This window comes from Oreochromis niloticus, linkage group LG5 (assembly GCF_001858045.2).
Source record: "Oreochromis niloticus isolate F11D_XX linkage group LG5, O_niloticus_UMD_NMBU, whole genome shotgun sequence".
Taxonomy (NCBI): domain Eukaryota; kingdom Metazoa; phylum Chordata; class Actinopteri; order Cichliformes; family Cichlidae; genus Oreochromis; species Oreochromis niloticus.
In genome coordinates, this window is record NC_031970.2 from 25,174,840 (window position 1) to 25,196,867 (window position 22,028).

Genomic DNA, 22,028 nt, shown 5'->3' on the forward strand with positions numbered 1-22,028 from the left:
AACAAGCCAGTACATAAAGTACATACAGTGCATGTAGTTAGTTTTGTATGTTACTTACCATCTTCGCTGTTATGGCTGACAGAGACAGTGTCAGGTGCTGGCTCTTCCACAAGAGGGGGCTCACAGTGTGGAATATCACTACAGTAAATGGAGAGGGCAGCAGGAGTCAGAGGATGCCATACTTCTCTGATAACTCACAATCTGAGCTCACGATCCTCCACCGAGTTATAACTGCAGACCAAGTTGTGGTCTGCAGTTATATAGAGCCTTTTAAGGTTAGACAGGTTCTACATAGTGCTTAACCCATTCTGAGCTGCCTGCCATAAAAAACAAATTAGGGTTTTGGAAGATTGGTGAACTGAATGTAACAGAAAAACACAGACTGCTGGAATTTCTTTGTCATTTGCAGGGATTGTTATAAGATGTTTAAAATACTGAAATCAAACAATCGACTACCCTGTGGATATATTTTCTGAAGCGATATGACACAAACTCACAGAATCATTCTGGTTGATTCAAACAAAGTTAGCATATGCTAGCATGAATGTAGTCTCCATACTTTGTGTGACATAGAACAAAAGCTGCTGCGCCATGACATACAGTCTGTACAACCGGAATGACTGCCAGCAATCATAATAACTGGTGCCCGGGCTTGTCATTACAGTAAAACTGAAAGTAACCATTGTGTGCATTGTGGTGTGTGAGTGTGTACAGGCTGTGCTCTGCGGTTAGGCGGTGCTTTCATCTTTAGTGTGACAGAGGGTAAGCTGATCCTCGTGGCCCCTTACCCAGAGTAGGGCAGACAAGCTGAGCCTCCATCACTCCCCGGCAGCCTCTAAATCAACCCCCACTCCCCATTTCTGGCCTACTCATCATCTCTAAGTCCCTTCTACAGCAGTATGAAAAAACAATTGGAAGATATATCCAGTTAGCTTCAAGAAGCTTTAGCAATTTAAGTTTCATCCCATTGTGATTTGTGGGGTTTCTTCCCCAAGCCTCACCAGAAGTCATCCCCAGCTCCAGGAATAGTGTAGATGGGGCCTTGCAGGTCTTGCGGTCCAGGAAAGATGGTGTCATGGTGGATGATGATAGTTTTAATGAGTTCGTTGACATGGGCCTGGCAAGAAACCTGGTCATGACCCTCTGGGACAGACATCAGGGTGGGGCCAAAACAGATGGCCAGGTTGTAGGGGTCCATCATGTTGTCCTCGCTGTACTGAGACAGGCTGGGCAGAAGAGAAAGCAGAGTCTCAACATATAAACCCAAACAACCATGACAAGTCATTTATAACCTGGTGATGGAGAGACTCCGATGATGTGTGTGCGTGTTTCAGTGAGTGAGAAGAAGCAGGAGTTTAGGGGGTGACTGTAAATCACTCACGTAAAAGAAACTCCCCTTCTCCACATGAGCTGTCTGGGACCACTTGGTTTACCCATGAGTCTCAAATGTCAGGTCTCCCACACCATATTGCTTTTTACCCTTTCTCCCTTTAACTGAAGGGTTTTGTCACGGCTTTTAAGGATGGAGCGGACAGAATGGATTGCGTCTCTGCGTGCCGTACATGCACTCGCTCTTAGTTTAATATTTCTTTGAACTGATACACGATTAGTACCTTTGTCAAAAAAAGCTTTTTTGTTTGCCCTTCACTTTTTTTTTAAAGAGATTGGATTTTTGGGTAGTGTGATGAAACTGAGGCCATTTCAGAATATTGGACTACTAAAATAAACTCAATGGAGGAAATTAATTAATTTCACAGAGAGGAAAGCTTACAGTTTCTTGAGTAATAAAGGGCTTATTATAGTTTCTTTTATGGACTTTTATGACCCCGAACTTGACTTTCCATGAAAGTTGAAGGATGTTTTGATTCTGTGTGAGACGGCCATATAAAATCGGATGTTTACCAAATAATCAAGTGACTATAGGTCAAGTGGATCAGAACAGGGCTGCTTATAGTGACTATGTTGCTTTTACACATGGTTAAGCAAGTTTTAGATGGAGTAGATATTATTTTTAACTATACTTCCTTTAGACTTTTGCTCTATGGACTCTTTCTACATTGACTGATACTGAAAGTATATTTCTTCATGAATGAAGATTCAGTGAATTACTTACATTTTTATACATTATACATACATTTTGAACTCTGTTGTCCAAATCAACAGTTTGATGACATTTAAGTATTAGCAGCAAATCTGTGATAGGTTTGCATGCCTTAGTTTTTTGCTGTTTGTTTTAAGATTAGTGTATCCACTGTTCCCACTGTGTCAAGGAGCAGGAGCGGGTAATGTGCGACACAGGAAGTGAAAACACCTGAATTCAAAGATTAAAAAGGTGTGGCCCAGTATGTTTCCCAACAAAGCGTTACACTAGACTGTGCTACCACATTAATACACACCATCTATGTTACGAAAGTTGCAGTTAGTGATACATCTATAGCTTAATCCCAAACATCTGGCCTCTGAGCGCTCTGGTACTCACTGGTTGAGGAAGGCAAAAAGGTATCTCATGATGATGAGGGTTTTACTTGGCAGGGACTGCAGAACCTTCTTAATATGGACTGCCCGCTCTGTGAGGCTCTCCATTGCTGAAAATTAAAATGAACCCCCATCAGATTACTCACACTCTCAAATTCATAAACACACAAACAGGCAAAAGGAAGTAACACTTACAGACACAGGATATGAGGTCATGGAAGACTTCTTTAGGGAAGAGGGCGTGATCCAGGCCTCTAAAGTAAAGCTTGAGCACGCCAGCAATTGAGTCCATGTCATGGTCATTTTGGTCCCCTGCGAGCGGGTCCTCACCTACACCGGATGAGAAGAGGAGGGACCGTGGGACACAACGGATAATAACGCGCTAGATAAACACAACAGAGGGGAAATGCTTGTTTTTCCTGCAGGACAGTGTTACCTCTCTCAAAGGCATTCTTGATGTCATTGACTTCCACTTGTGAGCCTGACACTCTGAAGATTCCCTCATGCTGCAGACCTACACACATACACAACCACACACAAGTCAATATCAATCCCCTTGTTCAATTTCAGAGATTCACAAATCTGAAATTAGAGGGAAGAATTCTGATACATTTTTTCCCCCAGTTCAAAGAGATCCAGAACCAATTGCATTTGCAGTAGTTTACCCAATCAGCAGACAGAAAAAAGCTGATCCTAAACCTATCACTTCACCGCAGAATTTCCTCACCATGGCGACTGATGAAGCGGATGCAGCTCTCAACCATCAGGGGAATGGTTTCGCCCGACTCCTGCAATAAGAGGGAAAAGAGTTACTCCTGTCAGAGGAAGAAAACGGCACATTTCTTTCTTCTGACATGTCTGCAAACGCACATGCATGGGTGCACACATTTAGAAGGAACGGGTATCAGACATGGGGGAAGGATGGTGGGCACTGGGTTCCCAGCTGTTGCTAGGAGACGGCACCTTTTCCTTTTCCCTTTGTTTGTTTGGGGATTCCAAAAAAATCTCTGGCAGTGAGACCAAGGAATCCATATGTGACAGCACATTACTGCTTAGAATATAAAGATATTTCATCACAATTATATGTTGTGGTTTTTTTGTATTTTTAGATGTAATTTGAAATTAACAGTTACTGGGATTACATTTTAAGCCAGCGCTTAAAACAAACACAACCACAAGAGGGAGCTACAAACATCAGCTTCTCTAATGAAAAGGTTGCCTGCTGATCAAATACTACAGATGCAACTGTAGAAGCAGACATGCACATTTGTGCATTGTTATATTGGGTTACAATAAAATGAGTAATACGATACAAATAATAGGTACAAATTCACCCTATGGGAGGAGGATGTTGTGAGAAATCATGTGGCTTGAGTTAAAAACAAAGCTGCAGTGGCTCTGACTGAGAAGCTACCCAGCCACACACACACGCACACACACCCACCCACACACACAACGCTCAAAAAATAATTACCTGCTTCCGTACTGTCGAGTTTCTCCGTCCGCTACGCAGCAGAGAGAGAAAAAGGGAAAAAAAAAATGAACGGCACTCTGTCATTATGTCTCCAGAGAAAGTCTATTTATACTCCCAACTCTGGTAATACTCTATTTGTATACACAGACACACATAGACATGTGTTGAGGATATCTATAAACACTGACAAGGAAAATAATAACCCTGCCTGCCAAGAAATCAGGCTTTAACACTGCTTTGGTAAATATGTGTGTGCATATCTGTGTGTGTGGGTCCGTATATGTGTATATTAGCATATTTCCTTCCTACGCCACACCTACCTGGCAAGGCAACAGTCAGTCTTCTGACCTAAAGTAGGGAGAAACAGGAAGGAAAAAGGGGATGGGGGGGTGGAGTGGGGTAAAGGGAGTTATGACAGAGAAGAGAGAGATAGGCAGTTATAGCAGAAACAGGACACATGAGGAAATTTGTCAGATGGAACAGAAAAAAAAGAGAAACACACTTCCCACTTTTAGCTGTACACACACACAACTCAGGAGGGGTTCTCCCATAACGCTGTGGACTGGATGACACTTTCAGCCCACTGTTACACCTTCCCCACACACAAACTAAGTTAAGCAAACAGCTGCATCCACATATGGTCACTGTCACTTTGACCTACCCCTGCCCTCTGTCACACACACTGAACTTGTGGATATTAGATATATTAAAGTGATTCTGCTTCCCTGCGTTGCTCACTGATGCGCCCCGCTGCACCACTCATCTCTCAGATTTGTTCCCCGTTTAGCCTCTGGGCACCAGACTGTTCATGAATCCTGAATCCTGCTCAGTCCCACTGGGGGACTCCCAGCACATAAACACTCACCCAGATGGGAAGGAAAAAAGATCAACTTCTAAAAGATATGAAGGACATTCTGGCAGCCATACTCACCCTCTCCTAGGGTCTTCTTGATGAGGTCATGCTTGGCCTCCAGCTTGGTGATCAGGTTCCTGCCTTCCAGAAACTCCTTCAGCTTCTACAATACATACAAAGACACACATGATGAAGTTACAGTTTGTGCAGATTATCCTTTCCAGCCAACACAAATGAACATTAATGATCAGAGTCATTGCTAGATAAATGATAGCATTAATTGGAACTGACTGTGAAGTAAAACTGCTCCGTCTCCTGCTGATTGGCCCGTCTCTTGGCCAGGCTGGGTTTGCTGAGATAGGATTCACAAGTGGATTTGACTGACTCCATGCTGTTGCTGTGCTGGAAGCACTCGGAGACATCATAGTCCTCCACAGTCACCATGTCTTGAATGGTGGACAGAGTAGCCTCCATGGTTTTCTTCACCTGAATGGCAGCGAGGCAGAACGATATAAAACAGGCTGGGATTAACACACAGCGCAGGTGGTAAGTGTGGGAGGCTAAACTTATAAATAAAACGCAAAGAAGAACAGAAACATGCCCGACCTCTTCATTCTCAATCTTAAGCGTGGAGAGGCGGGACTGCAGCTGCTGACACCTCTGGATCAGTTCGCTTTCAAGCGGCGACTGTGCACACATCACTCCCATCTATAAATTAAAAAAAACAAAAAACATATTAGAAGAATCACATTTAGAAACACACTCTAACACACAGACGAGCAACGGGACTCTACCGTGTCTCCCATGTGGGACTGAAAGTCAAAGCGAGCTGGTGGGCAGAAGACATTGTTGTAGGTCTCCATCAGTTTCTGTTTGTCCCCGTTGGCTTCAAGACTCTCTGTGGCTCCCTCTAGAGCACCAAGCCCTGTTTGTTTGGATGTTTCCACATTCTGTTCAGCAGACAAGTAGGTCCTCAGCGCTCGGTGGAGGCTGGCATGGTAGCCCAGGTCACAGCACTATCACACATGCAGACATATGGTATGAAATAAACATTATTGGTTAAAAAAACCCCACTCTCTTTAACTTTGTAATTGTTATAGTTTTGCCCCCTTGTTCTGCACTACATTCATTCATTCATTCAGAGGCACATGGGAAATGTAGTGAGAGAAAGCCAGAAACAGACCAGAAACACTGAATTAATGTGGTAAACGACAGTGTCACCAGACTTCTCCCACACACTGCTGACCTGTATTTTTATGTCAGTGCCATTTATCAAATACATGTGAAAAGTGCTGTACGATCAATATCGTCTTACTATAATGATCGTAGCATAACCCATCTCCTCCTTAATGGTATTTATTCAAAATATCAACAACAACAAAAAAAGCTATTACAAAGAACTGGTTTAAACCGGACCCTCAAAGTCTTAAACAATGAATGAACATTGTGATGTTAGAGAGGAGGAATTTCTTGCTAAAAGAAAAAAGAAGTGCTGATAATAATATTGGTTCTGCTGTGATTTCATGGTTATTTATCATGAAGTACCATAAAGCTGTGTCATTTTTAAAAAATAAAAGTGGATATAATCTAATACCCAAAGGTGTTGTAGCCTACTGACGGGATGAATAAACACAGAAAAAAGGCTGAATACATGCTGAGATAAGTATTCTCTTTTCCAGCAACAGGAAGCTGTCCAGTGCCACCACAGCCGCTGGAGCAGCCCGTGACATTCAGGTCATGAGCCTGTTTCGCTACCCTTTCAGGTCACCCTTGCATAAACTGTTTATGCATACACATGAATAACTGCATGATTACTGCTTCCTTAATTCGCTTCACAAGCCTGATAGGAACACTGTCTCCAGCTGGTACCTGCTCGCTGGTTCCAAGCAAAATTATACACAATTTTTAAACTAGAACAAAACAAAGAAACAGTAAAAAACAAACAAACAATTAGAACTGATGTGTTGCTACATGCCACCTCCTACCTAGTTAAGTGTTGCTTGTTCAGACACGTGTCAGTTTCTTCAGAAATGAAACGTGCTGATGACTGCTTCGTTATTTCAACAGGCCGTGACGCGTTATAATCAAGCAGAGAATTAACAGCTTCCGTGCAATCTAGATTTTTTTCTTTTTGCCACTGGCTGTCAATGGAGAGGCAGGGAGGGGGGCACAATAAACCCTGTGTTATGCACTTGGGAAGCATAAGGACTTAAGAAGAGGGACTGTACTGAGGCTAATGTGAAGAGACTGACCGAGGAGCCACTGCTGGCTCAAACGCAGGGACGCTGGAATACAGACACAGCAATAACACGGTTATACTCACATCAATGATGTCAGAGAGGTCATGGATGTAATATTTGAAGACGCAGCTGTTGGTGGCCTCCAGGGCGAGCAGGTACTCATTTCTGGCTTTGATGGCCTTCAGTCTGTTCTCTGTGTACTTAGCTTGCCTCTGATAAGAGAGAAAAGAAGAATAGGGACAGGATGAGGGAAGGAAGAGAGAGGGTTAATATGTGTTTCAGTGTAATGTCTCAGTATTGATTGCCGGTAATAAGAAGAGGGGAACCGTGCTGGTGTGACAGGCTCCAGTAATAATAAACAGGGTTAGCAATAAGCCAAGCGCGCACTTATAAATCATTCATGAGACACAAACATAGATCTGTCTGACAACAGGTGGGGAGCCCAGAAACAGCCGTCATCTATCTGCTCGCTCCCCTCGATTCACCCTCCCTCCTTAATCCCACGCAGGCTTGCTCACCTTCTCCTTCATCTTCTCGATTTTTTTGACGCTGGAACGCCGGACGGGTTTCTCGTCCATCTTTATGCTGGCCAGGGTGTCGGGGGAGCGCGGCGTTTGGCGGTCATCCTGTCGACCAGAGCGCCCCATCTGCTTCTCCTCCTGCTTCTCTGCCTCCTTGAGCTTGGACTCAGCATTGATGCTGTCAGTGTTGTACATGTGGTATGTCTTCATCACCTGGAAACAAGGGTCGAGATTTGTAGACAAACACGGATGTGTGTCTCTTCGCTCACTTCTGGCTCTGTATCAAAAGCGGGCCTTTTGCCAGTGAGCAAGCGAAGCACCAAAGCTCAGTATACACACAGCTCAAAAAACTGGCTCTCTTTTTTGGATAAACCTCGAGCAATGGCTGGCTTTAAAATATTGAAGAGAACGCGTCACAGCACCGTGCTGGACGGCAGAGGGGTGTGGCATGAGTTTACCGTGAAGAGTTAAACACGTGTGCAGCGTCAGCCTTATTCAAGCGACCACCACTAGAGCCATCATTATGCTGTTCTGCTCAAACCCTCCAGCAACACTGCAGACAGACACACTGGTTTGTCTGTGAGCAAGCATGTGAGCGTCACTCAAACCAGATCTATTCCTATCTCTTACTATAGACTATAATTACTGTGCAAGAGTTGCTTTTATGGGCCTGGCTGAGCTTTAGCTGAAGCTTTAAGCTGTAGTAGAAAACCCACACACGCAGACAGTGACACACACTCAGACTGCTTTAGTGCTTTTGGCAGTAGCACGAAAATGTGGAGCCAGACTCCAAGATGCCCGTGATAGTGAAAGGAGACAGTGAGGTTTGGCATTTATAATGTTTAACACGATCACCATTTAGCTTCGGCACATCCGCTAATTAGCTTTAAAAACAGGGTACAGTTGAATCTGATGTCATTAGTTTTGCAGGCATTTTGGTGGTGAACCAAAGGAGTAGACCAAGCAAAAAATTAAATATGAATGTGACGATACTGCTAACTAAAAATTTTAAGGACCTGTGAAAAAAGGTAAAAGAAAGCAGTTTTAGTGCCTGCTAACACCAACCCATACTCAACAAGGGCAGGGCTCTTTCTCATTGTTCTGTATGAAATGCAGGCGATCGTGAGACAAAATTAGAATCTTGCTTGTGACTGTAATAAAAAGGGTTTTCCTTACCGAGTAAAGCTCATTAAGAACTTTCAACAGGTCTTCTTGCAGCTGTAAGCCAACCTCTTTGCTCTGATGAGACAGAGAGAGAGAAAAACAGAGAACACATGTGATAAAACACTCCCAACCATTGACTCAGTGTTATAACTTGCAGCTTCTAAGGGCTGTCCACTGATGGGGTCATCTCTCTATACCCACTCAGCCATGTGGTCAATCAATAAATCAAGAGTAGATTATCTGGCCAAACAGCAGTGGAGAAGTGTCTAATCCAGACAAATGAGCGAGGCGGTAATGGTCCCGATGGATGTGGAGCTACAGATACCGAACTCTACATGATGGCCGAGATGGCGAGAGGACAAAAGAGCTGAGACGGGGTGGGATGACGAAGTGGCAAAAGACAGAAAAAGAAACAAGAGAGGGAGGACAGAGAGTAATACAGGCGCTACCATTCTCCAGACATAACTGCCAGGAGCCACTACTGACTGATGACTTCACAGCAGCCCACAGATGAGTAGACTCCACACACATTAGAGCACACACATGAATAAACACACACATCCATTCAGAGCCCTTCTCAACATTTCTATGTTAGGACTTTGCTAATCTGCTAAAAGGGCACCATCCAGACTTGGGTTTAATATGATCACAAACCGAGACATAAAATTTTAAAATCACTCAGTATCACAGATTTGCCTCAGGACAGCGCCTGTCCCAAAAAACAGGAAGAGTAACAGACAAAGGATACCTCTGTTCAGACGGACAGGCAACGCATGCATGTGTGTTCAGAATGGATCCATATGGAAAATGTACAGTGTGAACATACAAGGTAGGAAGACACCAAAAGGATAAATGGTGACAGGTAAAAGAAGAGCAACCGGTTGAACAATAAAGAGAAAATATTATTATCAGGTTTAGATCAGGGGTGCCAAACATAGGGCCCACGGGCCAAAATCAGCCCGACAAAGACTACAATCCAGGCCACTGGAAGGCTGGAAAAGGAGGGCATACATTTTGGGGCTTTTAACTGTATTTCCTATTGAGAAGGACCTTCCCAAAGGCCATTCATTCATTAAGCAATAGAGAATTAAATGATAGAAATGTTCCCATTTGTCATCACATTTTTCTTTATCAAATTTTGATTAAAAAAAAAAAAAAAAAAAAGAACATTTCCTGTGAATTAACAAAAACTCTATATTCACAGGACAATCTGGGCAGCTACCAAAAGCTTTGCTGTAATTTTACACATTTATCATGTAGACAATCTGAAACATGCTGCTGAAATTGCACTTCCTTTTCCTGTATTAAGATATCTCTGGGATGCAATGTGTAGTCAAACATCTTTATACTGACAGAAAGAGGAAAATCACTCGTCCGACCCACTTAAGATCAAAGTGGGCTGTATGTGGCTCAAGACGTAAAATGTATTTGACATCCCTGGGTTAGATTTTAAGGCCTAAACAGAGTCATGGAGGCAGATGTCTGTGGTGCCATGACAGGAAACTGCCCTGGAATTTGCTGATTTATTTTCAAGTCTAAATATGAAAAGGAAAGGGCTCATGCTTCTCACTGTATTAAGAGTAATGGGCATAGACTGTTTCAGAATGATGAAGGGCCACTTTTTCCCCATTTTGAATTTTGTACATCATCAAAACCACCTTCAGATCTGTTCAGTTTAGAATTAATTCAAGTCAAGTTCCAAAGTGTTGAGATGGGATCAAATCAAACAGTTTTAGTTAAAATTCTTGCTTAGAAGACTTTAAGTACCTTAAAAACAAAAATAGAATAATAGATTCGGATGAAACAAAGGCATGAATTATTGTCTGAGACAGCCAACACCAGAAAAGACATTTTCAAGTCTTTGTGATATCTTCCGAAGAAAGAGTACAATAACTGGCAACAAAAGTCTTTCTGTCAGTTCTTGCTCTTGATCATTTTAGTTTTATCAGAATTCGGAAGCAGAAAAGATCAAGAGAGTCCCAAAATTTCCCATCTTTTATGCAACATATTAAACGTCTGGTAGCAAATGTGGGCAGCATGGCGGTGTAGCTGTTAGCATTGCTAGCACTGGCCGGCTGGGGCCTTTCTGTGGGGAGTTTAGATGTTCTTCCTGTGCCTGTGTGGATTGTCTCCGGGTACTAAGGCTCCCTCCCACAATCCAGAGGCATGCGTCTAAGGTTAATCAGTAATTCTAAACTGACAATGAAGGAGCTGTAATTGTGAGCAAGAGTAACTGTTTGTCTCTCCCTGTGACAGAGGGGCGACCTGTCCAAGGTAGTATCCCAGCCTTTCACTCAGTTTGGAGTAGGCTCCAGTGGATCTGATTTAGATAAGAAAAGGATGATTGATGGTTGGATGATTGCAATGGTAGCTGAAAATATGCAAATCATGTTGTTGTTTTCTCTTTCTTTTGTGAGTTTCTTTTTTTTTCTAAATTCATAATTGTTTCTGCAGAAAAAAAAAAGAAACTGAAAAGGCCAAAAAGACCGTTGCATTGTGACATAGTCACTGTAGCTTGGACTGGTGATTGAAGAACACACTCAACACAAACTCACACATGAGCTTCCTCTTTCGATATACTTCATTTGCATTGCAGCCTCTTGCAGACATGCTTCAGAGCATGTGTGCCTTCTGTAAAACATGGCATGTACCTCAGTGATAATCTAGCTGTGGGAGTAAAAGGTCAGATTGATTGCCACTGGAACTCATAGAAATAAGGAAACCGTTATCTGACACATTAACTGAACAATATCCCTTTTCATTATTGGAAGTGTTTGAAGAGGTTACGATCTGCACACAGATTTACACATAATGCAAATCTGTGTACACAAATCAAACTGGGTTAAAAGGTGAGAGACAGCAGCAGAAAGGGAAGAGAAAATGAAAGGAGGAGAGAAATAGGACAGTGAAAGTAACAAAAAAAGTAGAGGAATGCAGACAGAAAGCAAAAGCAGAGCATGTTGAACATCTGTCTTCTCCTGGATGAGGGCGCAAAAGGGAGCAGAGAAGGATCGAAGGCTTACAGGTCAAAAAAACCAAAAAAGGGTTAAGGGTGGGAAGTTTAAAGGTGGTATATGAAAAAGACAAGGCGAGGCGTGTAGGGGATCAGATATCATAATGTCGAACCTATTTGACAGCATTACAAGGAACAAAAAGGTCAGGAACAGAGGGGATAAAGTGATACGGAAGGAGATTTAGGATAGCACGGCAGACAAAAGAGGTAACAGGATAACTGTAGTTTTCCTGCCCTCTAAAGAGGTTCACATTAGGTGACAAAGCCCAGACCACAGCCAATCAAAAAGCAATAGTCATGGCTGAGCTCTCCTACTGTGGATGTCGACCTTTGAACTTCCTGTTTTGCCTGTGGTCGTCTACTTTACACTCTACGGGGACTACAAAGCAGAAACTAGCAACGGCTTCATTAGTCCTGATGTTTGTGGCTTAGGTGGAGATTGTGTGCGTGTTAATAATGCAGCTTGATTCATTATTGCTTCCTGTTGGCCAGTGACTAAAATCTCACACACTCCCACTCTATTTCAAGAGCCTGAGATGAATGTGTTAGCTTCTCTAATACGGGTTGTGCTTTGCATCTCCATGAGTTGTGTTTGCGTATAATAGCCCCTGGCACTACTGGTATTCATGCCACTGACTGGAAATGTTATAAATGAACCGATTATCCACTTAATTAGCCATCAGAGCATTCTCTGTGCAGCCTGCTTATGACCTAGACACGATGGAAACAACCCACATGCACCCAGTATTACAAAAAAAAAAATGAAAAATTTAAATCAATGTCCAAGAGGCTAGAGGGCAGGAATGAGTGCTGCGTGTCGGACAGGCAGAGAAATGAAAGTAGAGGTTTGTGTGCGCTCCTGTCGCTTGGGATCTGATTGTAAATGTAGTTCAAAGACAGCCTATCGGGTTGGAAATCAGCAGCCTCTGCCATGACATTCCACTCACAGATGGCCTCACTTTGCCGTCGGAGCAGACACTTATCTCTCTATACTTGGTGCGGCTTTCCTCTGATCAAATTTTTTCCCTGCACCCATCCCTAGCCTTCTTCAACGTGACCTTTACCTTAAAGTCAACTCTTAATATCCAAACTAACACTTAAATTTAAATTCAGCTTTTTGTGTCCATCGCTCAAAGCTCCAATACGCTGCTAAAAAAATGCCAGAACCCTGCAGAAATGTTCACAATCTGAAGCTCACACAGAGAAAAAAGGAAGCGCTGGAGAAAAGTAAGTGGTTGTATTAAACAGATTAGAAATTTTATTTGCATTTTTGGCACTAAGGGCTTGTTTATTTGGTCTCATATCCTGGAGATGAGCAGCAAACTCCCAGGGGAGAATACTTCCTTGCCATTTGTTGTCATGTAAAGCCCACTCGCTCTGTTCCAGTTCTTTCGTTTTATTCTTTTTTTTTTGTTCTTCCTCCACATTTTTACTCTTTCATCTCTCAGACTATAAAGGCAAAGATCAGAGCGGACAAGGAGGAGGTTTCAGTATGAAACAGACAGTATAAACTCTCCTGGCCTGAGGTTCTGCTGCCTCGCTGTCAGTCAATAAATCAGCCAAGACAGAAAACAGATGCTGGGGGGGGTTGGGGTTGGACATGGCAAAATATGACATGGATGTAGCACATCGGGCTGAATTCTTTCTCTTCTTTACTGTCTGAAGTGGGGAAGGAGCATCTACCTAGCAGCAGGATGGATTTAAAATGTATTCACACATGAGAACGGCTCTGAAATAACTGCAATCCTTACGCCGTTAGGTTCCCCACATAAATCAAGCTAACCGCGATGGACAATTAAACAAAATTACAGTGAGGAAAAACAATCAGAGCGAGGCTCTGACGTTCCTGCGTGTGTGAGTGGGTGCTTACCTTCTTGAAGAGGCGCCCTGAGTCCTCACTGATCTGTGCAAAGCGGGGAATGATGTTGTTGAGGTAGAGGTCAGACAGAGTGGCGTGGTCGCGGCTCTCCCTCTTCACCTGTTGCAGCAACAGGTTCCAGCAATTCACCGGAGATAAAATGCTCTGCTCCTTCCTGTACGCGCAGAGAGAAATGACAAGTCTTTATTCAAGGGAAACTGTAATCTAAATTCATCTAACGTTCACTGCAAACTTGTACACAGGTCTATTTTCTGTTAAATGCAAAAACAAGCAAACGGTACACCCATAACACGGCTTTTAGAAACATGAGACAGGGCACTGGGATAACAGGGATAGACAGAGAGTTTGTAGACAGACTCTCTTACACACATACATACACAAAGGGTTGGTAAGCCAGCCCCGACGCAGGATTCAGCCAGGGTACAAAACCCAGCAGGAAGAGGTAAGGCTCCCCTGCAAGCACAGCTGTTGTCGAGGGAAATAAGCGAGAGCAGAAAAAGATGGAAAAAAGCGGGCAATCTGAAGACTGTAATCATTTCACTAACGATATAATGGTTCAGTGGTGTTGCGCTCTTTGTTTCAAAGCCATTACACAAATGCAAAGCTGTTAATGCCCTGCTTACATGACAATACAACTGGTTTTATGGGGTGTGCACACTGTAAAAGTGTATGTGTGTGTGTGTGTGTGGACTATAGTATGAGTTATGGATGATCTAGTGGGTAAAATGGATTATGAGTGAGTGTAAGTGGATGAAAGAAGGCCTTTGTGTTGTTAAGAGGAGCTTTAACTGGATAGAGACAGCAAAGAGCTGCAAGGCATTTATATCACACACACACACACACAACACAGGGGTCAGGGAAAGTAGAACAGTGACCCCAGCACAGACAATGCCAGACAGACAGAGAGAGTCTTTGATTTGACTAAGTGGGGGTATACAGCGGGGGCGGTGAGGGGACTGTGTGCATGTGTGTGAGTAAAGGAGGTTTTCTGGGGGTGCGTAAGGGTGGTTCCAATGAGATGACTCAATGGGAGTGATGTGATAAACTGGTACTGGGTGACACTGGTCTCAATGTCATATGACTAACTACATGAGCCTAACAGACAATCCACCCGCACCACTTCAATACTGAAACCCATCTCGCACTTGTTATGTAGCTGCACCTCACTTTCCTTTCAAACTTCTCTCTTCTGTCTGATTCATGTCCGGTGCGTCTGTTTTTACTGGTTGCACAACAGACTCAAAACATGACTCCAGTTCCTCTGTAAGCTCGAGAAGACAGCCTCAACGCCACCATGTGACTCGTCACCCTGAATCCACCAGCGATAACCATGGCAATGGCACTGCGGCACTGGCTGAAATATCATCCAAATCCCTCTCTGACCTTCAGCTACCGCAAGGTAAACACTGAAACATAATTGGCCCCCCTCAGGTCACATGGTGCAGATGCTGTTCCATACTGTTACACAGGCTTCATCCCCGCATGAAGTTATTTTTATTACCTCCTTGCAGGCATTACAGCTTTTGCAGCAATGCATCTGTGCGTGAGGATTACTTGAGCGCCTGATTTAGACAGTGACACTAGACAATACAAATGACAAAAAAAGAAAAACTGGGCAACATGTGAAATCTGGGAGAACTAAAATGAGCTTTCATGAATCTGTGTGAAAACTGATTTTAATTCCTGGTGCATGATTTATTATTTTGTGGTATTTTAAAGGAGAAAATAGATAAAGCCCTGGACTTAAATTTAAAAAGTAACAGCACATGTAAAACGGATTTGTATTTTTTTCATCCCATGGGTGGCCATGCAATCATGTGATCAGATCTCAAAAAACCTCATTGAAGTACTGGACTGTGCAAGGAGCTGCATCTTATTAACAGTCAAACTGTCCTAATATTTAACATAAGGGCAGGCTTTGAATGAGTGCACAACTTGTGAGGGCTTCTCCATGTGACCAATCAGCCTGTCAGCCTAAGGGCACGCACACACACACACACACACACTCACACACACAAGGACATACACAATACGGCTAAACCGTGCAGTCACCCCCCAACCGCTGCTGTATGCAGTCTGCCAAATAACTCGAATACCAGGGGTCTCCACGGGATCAACACACTGACAACCCTCACACCCCACATTGCTTAGAGCACCATCAACGCCTGGCTGTGCAGAGAAACAACCACAGCACCCTTCTACACACACCTACATACATACACACACACACACACACACACGCACACACACACAAATAAGCACACATAGCCGGAAAATAACTGAAATTCCAGCATGGCACCCGGACTGAGCAGCAGCAGATGCAGCAAGACTGTTAAATACACAGATGTTGGGAGAAAAGAAAAGCAAACGGGGTGGGAGAAGAGCACAGAAATGAATGAAAACTACAAACTGAACAGTTTTCATCATACTTTTGGTGCCTTACGATGACTTAGTGGATATGATGGGAGCACACCTGCTGCTGCTGGAGCTCCAGTCGATCAGGTAACCTACATCTCCTCCTCTGTTTATTGCTCTCCCTTTTCCTCATCATCTTCTTTCCCTCCCCCGCCCCACCAATATGCATCGCACAATCTGAAACTGTCTCAGTATTGATCGGGGCTGGAGGGTGTGTATGAGGCCGAGTGAATTTGTGTGTGATGTGGGGTATGTCCTCACGGTCGGAATTGGGTTTCGTTTAGAGGACCTATTGATCCTTTTTAGTCTGCGAGAGAGCACGTAAACATGGGTTTGCCCCCAGCAGGGATATTAATATCTCTGGAAGGGTGCATGATGCTTAAGAAAAGGGAACAGTCACTCTATGGAAGAAAGAGGAAGGCTGGTATTTAGGAGGTAATAGTTTAGAGGAAGTCTCAGAAAATATAGAAAAGCGGAGCAGGAAAAAGTCCCTGTCCTTTGTCACAGTTTCAGTTAACTTGGAAAATCCAGAGTATGGAAAATTAAAAAGATCATTTCTGTAGAAATGAGCTCTACCTCTAACACTTCTAAAACCAAAAGCTGGTAGCTAAAAGCACCTCTGCTAATGATTTTTTGATTATTGTTATTACCAGTTAATTTTACAAACACAGGGTTAAACACTGCATCTATCCATTATTATTAACAAAATGCATCAATTAGCATCCGAACATAAGCTGCTGCTCCATGAATGAATTCCCATTTTCTGAGCATGACAGACAAACATATTAATCTGTATGATAGCCTTAATTACATCAAGGCAATGCAAAGTACTAAATTATGTTTTCTGTCTAATCAAATGCTTGTTTTTGTCCCTTAATGTAAAGCCTTCGTGACAAACATAGAAAAACAAAAACCTGAAAGCTGGTTTGAAACCATATGAGGGTAAATTTCAATTTACAGAATCTGTGTGTCTCTTTGTTTTCTCATGTGACTCTTTTAATCGGGCCTTCAGTCCTAGCGGGGAACATGAAAGAGACAAACGCACAGAAGGATGACGATATTGTTTCTGCAGAAAGGGCTGTCTCTGTTCATCAAGAGTAAGCAGTTACAGATGACACACAGCTGTGTCACAAGTCATCAGACATTTAGTGGAGCTATTTGTGTCCCTATGGGTTGTTTAATGACGTATTAATGATACTGCAGTAACGACAACAGGAGCTTTTTGCTTGTTCAGCTAAACGGCAGGGATCATCCATTATATGCACTTTTGCATCTAAAGGCTGTTGCCAGCATAAACCCGTGTATTATATCTGAGTATTTAACCATCCTCAGCAATGGCGGTCAAATTCCTGTTCACAAGGTAAAAGATGGAAGTGAGATGCAGCGAGGCAGTATTATCCAATAGGATATGTTGTGTGTGTGTAGTTTATGAATAGCTAGCAGTTCAGTAAATCCTTCCCTACAGGGAAGCAGACTGCTAAATCATTCCCCACTCAAAAAGTGACAATTTTACAAGAGCACCAAAGGCTGCTAATGCTGATGAGCTCCAGTGTGCAACTTATGTAGTTTCATATAAAAAAAAAAGAGTGAGAGAAAGAGAGAGAGAGAGAAAATCCTTGGTTTGGGCAATGATCCACTCACAGCAAGACACTACAAAATAGTCAGAGCACAAAATCACCACCTGACCATTTCTGGCAAAAGTTGTCATTTCCCTCCCTCAGACACGAACACTGACTCACAGGACCACACAGATAATCGAAAGGAGCCCTTAAAACGCAGTGTGCACGCAGCTACAAGTCAAGCAGCTATTTCACATTTATCAGGAAGGAAGTCACCAGTCTCTGAAGCAATGCTGTGTTTTTTTTTCTTTAAATGCTAAATATGGAAGCTGGGTCAGTTTTGTCTCACTTGAGACTTTTACAAGGGCAGGATATTAATTGCCCCAGGCACTTAAAAATACACGTATGCGGCCAAAAGCCATAACCTGAGGCTTACTGTCAAAATAAAACTATGCATGCTGTCTGTGTGATTTTCTCGTACTTGAGTAGATGGTCCTTGGTGCTGCGCGTCTTTGTGAGGAACCTTTCACCCAGCTTCTCCAGGTTGCGGCTGTAGTCCATCTCAATTTCTGCCTTCTTTCGAAAGAAGTCCTGCAGGTCCTGAAGCAGCTGCACCCTCAGCTCGCACTGCTGGTCCAAACACTTGAGCTGCTCCACCAGCTGAGCACGGACCTCTGAAAGGGTAAAAGGAAAAGGAGTACAGAGTCAGAGATGACGTTAGCTTTTTGGTTAACATAGCCAGGTGAAATCAACACTCGAAACAATGTTTAATGTGCAATCGGTCTTTGCTAAAAATCAAAAGCCTTTTCATATGTTGCTGTTGGCTATACACCACTACCATTAAGACACATTTCACAACGATGCGTAAGATGTTAAAACAACCCCTTTACAGCTGACTGAATGACTGGATGTTCCAGTAAAACACCTGGCACCGTGTTGGCTTGGCTGAACTCCATTCGCCTCCCACCCGTCCGCAATGCACAGACGGCTAAGCGCGTGTGTGTGCGCGCATCATCGTATTTACAAGTGTGCATCTGTGAGTGCGGGATCAGATATCATCTTCCACACACACAGATCTCCAGAGGCAGTCATTTATCCCAGCTTATCACTTTTCATTTTCCTCCTGCCTCCTCCCTCCTCCCCCCGCACCCTCATCGCTCCTCCATGCTGCTCTCCAGTCTGGCCCTCAAATTAATAGAGTGCACTCAGTGCAGGCACATTCAGTAACCGTATTCAATCACAGGCCGCAAAAAAGTTCTCTGGAGAATCCTGCCCATTGCAGCTACAGAACAGGACACACAAATCATGCACAGCAGCACTTCTGCACAGCCAAGGACACACACATATATACACGCATACACAGAGGTGATAAGCTGGATCAGTCCTGACAGCTGACAGATTAATGCTATGCTCCCATAGCTTCCTGCCAATGCTGAACAGTCTGCATCCCTTAAAAGAGTTAGGAAACAACACACGCATTTCTCTAATTGTCATCATGGCTAATCTACCACAGCTGTCATACCTCTACAACGCTGGCTGTACAGAAAGCGGATGGTTTTGGTCTCCATCCTGGCTTCAGTGATGTATGGATTCCCTTCAACAGTATTCACACACTCAGACACACACACGCAGACACACACGCGCAGTCATGCAGTCAGCTGCCTGTCCAGCCAGCAGCGACTGTTGATGCTGCCTTTGTGTTTAACAGCTGAGAGTGCAGTTTCTCATTACCACAAAGAGAAGTGGGATCTCTAAATGTGTCTGTGAGCGCCCCACTCCTCCCACTTCTCTCTCTCTCTCTCTCGCTCTGTCTCATAAACACATACCTAAACACTGTGCCACCAGCCAGCGGCCACTGTCGTTCTTTACTGATTAAAAAACCAGAGTTAGGGAGTTTTAAGACACTCTGGGTGGATGTGGGGGGGAGAAATGCACACACCGAGCCTGTATCAGTGCTAATGACCTGGTGTGAACATTTGCTTCCACAACATGTGTTTTTGTCTCGCCGGCTGCATACGTGCGTGTTTGTGTGCAATTTTCTCGTCACACTCCGTTGTCAATGATCCACAGTGAGTCAATGTCCCGCCCCTTAAGGTTCTGACACAAAACCTTGAGATAGCGGCCTTGTAATTAGCCCATCCACGACGACAACACACAACACCTCCAACGAAAACAAACCTGTCCATCCATAAGGAACGTAAGAAGGTGACAGAAAGCATATGGTTATCAGCGTGGAAACAGCTTGAGGGGTGGAGGATATGCACAGGAGGGAAATTTTAAAAAAAAGAAAGCGACAGCTAAGTCCCATGTGATCCAAATGTTTAGAAAGCAGATTTAATGGAGGGGAAATTAATTTAATAGGGAGGCCGTGCCCTGAGCCCTGAAACCCCTCTCAGGCCCCTCACATTTACATTAGGATGAAGAGCGAGTTTGACGGCATGCTTCATTTATAAAATATATGGCTGCGTTACATGAGCTCTCCCCACTAAACCCTATTGGTACTGGCTGCTCGACACAATTTCCTTAAGGGGATGTAAAAAGCACAGACGGGTGACAAATTAAAGGAAAAATCCACCATAAAGTGTCATCACATGTGAGCAGACCTGCTTCATTGAGCTTTGATATTCATTCTCCAAGCCCCTGAAACTCTACTGCAGGGTTATAAAGCCATTCTGAATCGGGGGAGCGGGGCACTGTAAAATATGCCTATAGAAAATATCCCATCAGTGTTCAGCTTCATAGGGCACAACATTACGTGTAAGTGAGAGCATTTTCATACCAGTCAAACCAGTCACTGACCTCTCATGCCGTGTGGATAAAGTAATCACTCAGATATGCCAATACAAAGGGTCAAGAGGTCCCAAACCATGTCAGCATGTCTGATTATATGGGATAAAACGTGCGGGTTGCCTTCTCATTCGATTTGCCACCACTATGCATTTCCGTCTTTAACCATATAAATACCGTTACGACCAAAAGAAGCCGTTTGCTTAGTGAAAGGGAGTTTGCTACAACAAAAAGGAGAGGCAGCAAGTAAAATTCAGCACAGGTCTTCCCTTCGGTTTCATCCCTCTGCAATGACTATCATCCCCCAGCAAGTAAGAAATGGGATGTGAAGTGGGATGTGAACTGGAATGTGACGCCTCCACCCCCTCCAGACAGTCCAGTCACATTTTCCAGGCAGATGAGAGCAGGTCTTGTAATCAGGCTCTGGGATTCTACTTTACTGATGCTCTTCTCTCCATTTTTCTTCCCTCTCTCCCCTCCGCCTCCTCTGTCTGTAGTGCTGAAGGCTGTCTGGCTCTGTTTGCACGAGCCTCGTCCATACGCTTTTCAGTCTGTTCGCCCGTCCAGCCACACTACGATCACAATCAGGATCAATTTGAAAAAGGAAGAGATGTCTGCTACCTTTGAAGCAGCCAATCCTCTCTTTGGTTTCTATTAACATACATAGTGTATTTGTCTCCCAATAGAATATAGTCACACTACTGCATTTTTCTTTTTTCGGGATCAGTCTTTATTATTCATTCATCACTTTGACTCTCTCCAGACATAGCAGCCACTTGTTGGTGTGTTTGGGTAAGTTAGAAGGTTGTGTATAAATGATATCAGGGCAAATCATATGCCTGGAAGAATAGTGAGCTCACAAACTAGCAGTGAAATCTGAGAAGTTCAATGTCTTTTTCCCATTTTGATTATTCCACCTACACCCACGTCTCCCTATGGTACATCATAGCTTATGACACATCATCATAGAAAAAGGAAGACGGCAAAAATAGATGATGGATGAAGACAGAACACTCAGTGGCACTTCATTGGACTAAGGGTGCAGGCAGCTTGTCTGTGTTGCCTCAACTCCAACCTGAGACAGACGTGTCGCTGCATATTAATGTGTGGATAGACACTGAGGAGGAAATTAAAGTAGAAAAAAAAGGCATAAATATTCTGCAAAAGGCATTACAACCATCGACCTGAAGTTCATGGTACATAGACAACCACAGCGTGAAGGCTAAACATAGCTTTCCCCCATCATTTCCTTTGCTTAGAGTTAATTCTGCAGCAAATTTCCCACCAGCTTAACGCCGTTTTGTTTTGTAACTGATAAAAGTGATGGTTGCCCTGGATGCCATTGTGTACTGGCCTAGATACAGAAGCTACACATAATGCTACAAGGACTCATTATACCTGAAAACACCCTGGGCTATGGGCACACACACACACTCACACACACAGGAATGTGACACTCTGAGTCCAAGTTGTCACTTTGAGCTGTTTTGACAGCAGCTTTCCAGCCTGCTCCTGGAAGCCCCGCCCTAGTTCTGTCCCCCTCCGTTACTATATTATTATTCTAGACACACACACACACACACACACACACACACACACACACACACACGCACACACACACACACACACACACGCGCATGACAACTGT

At 43.6% G+C, this 22,028-nt stretch overlaps 1 protein-coding gene across 6 annotated transcripts in view; it reads right to left on the bottom strand.

The window, feature by feature from the left end:
* The window catches only part of srgap2 (SLIT-ROBO Rho GTPase activating protein 2), a 53,033-nt gene that overhangs the window by 5,041 nt on the left and 25,964 nt on the right, over positions 1 to 22,028 (bottom strand). For 2 of the 6 annotated variants that reach the window (XM_019358789.2, XM_019358788.2), the window contains exons 1-18: positions 18,519 to 18,699; positions 18,075 to 18,267; positions 13,611 to 13,773; positions 8,740 to 8,802; positions 7,561 to 7,776; positions 7,126 to 7,254; positions 5,597 to 5,818; positions 5,409 to 5,510; positions 5,094 to 5,288; positions 4,881 to 4,965; positions 4,270 to 4,297; positions 3,950 to 3,980; positions 3,203 to 3,263; positions 2,912 to 2,989; positions 2,671 to 2,805; positions 2,480 to 2,585; positions 1,002 to 1,226; positions 59 to 138 (exon numbers count right to left, since the gene is read on the bottom strand). In XM_019358789.2, coding sequence (XP_019214334.1) covers positions 59 to 138; positions 1,002 to 1,226; positions 2,480 to 2,585; positions 2,671 to 2,805; positions 2,912 to 2,989; positions 3,203 to 3,263; positions 3,950 to 3,980; positions 4,270 to 4,297; positions 4,881 to 4,965; positions 5,094 to 5,288; positions 5,409 to 5,510; positions 5,597 to 5,818; positions 7,126 to 7,254; positions 7,561 to 7,776; positions 8,740 to 8,802; positions 13,611 to 13,773; positions 18,075 to 18,267; positions 18,519 to 18,627 — 2,221 coding nt within the window. In that variant the 5' untranslated portion in view covers positions 18,628 to 18,699. Of the gene's footprint in view, positions 1 to 58; positions 139 to 1,001; positions 1,227 to 2,479; positions 2,586 to 2,670; positions 2,806 to 2,911; positions 2,990 to 3,202; positions 3,264 to 3,949; positions 3,981 to 4,269; positions 4,298 to 4,880; positions 4,966 to 5,093; positions 5,289 to 5,408; positions 5,511 to 5,596; positions 5,819 to 7,125; positions 7,255 to 7,560; positions 7,777 to 8,739; positions 8,803 to 13,610; positions 13,774 to 18,074; positions 18,268 to 18,518; positions 18,700 to 18,952; positions 18,973 to 19,115; positions 19,315 to 22,028 lie in introns of those variants that run through there. The other 4 variants (XM_005469360.4, XM_025907364.1, XM_005469363.4 and 1 more) reach the window with 3 other exon arrangements.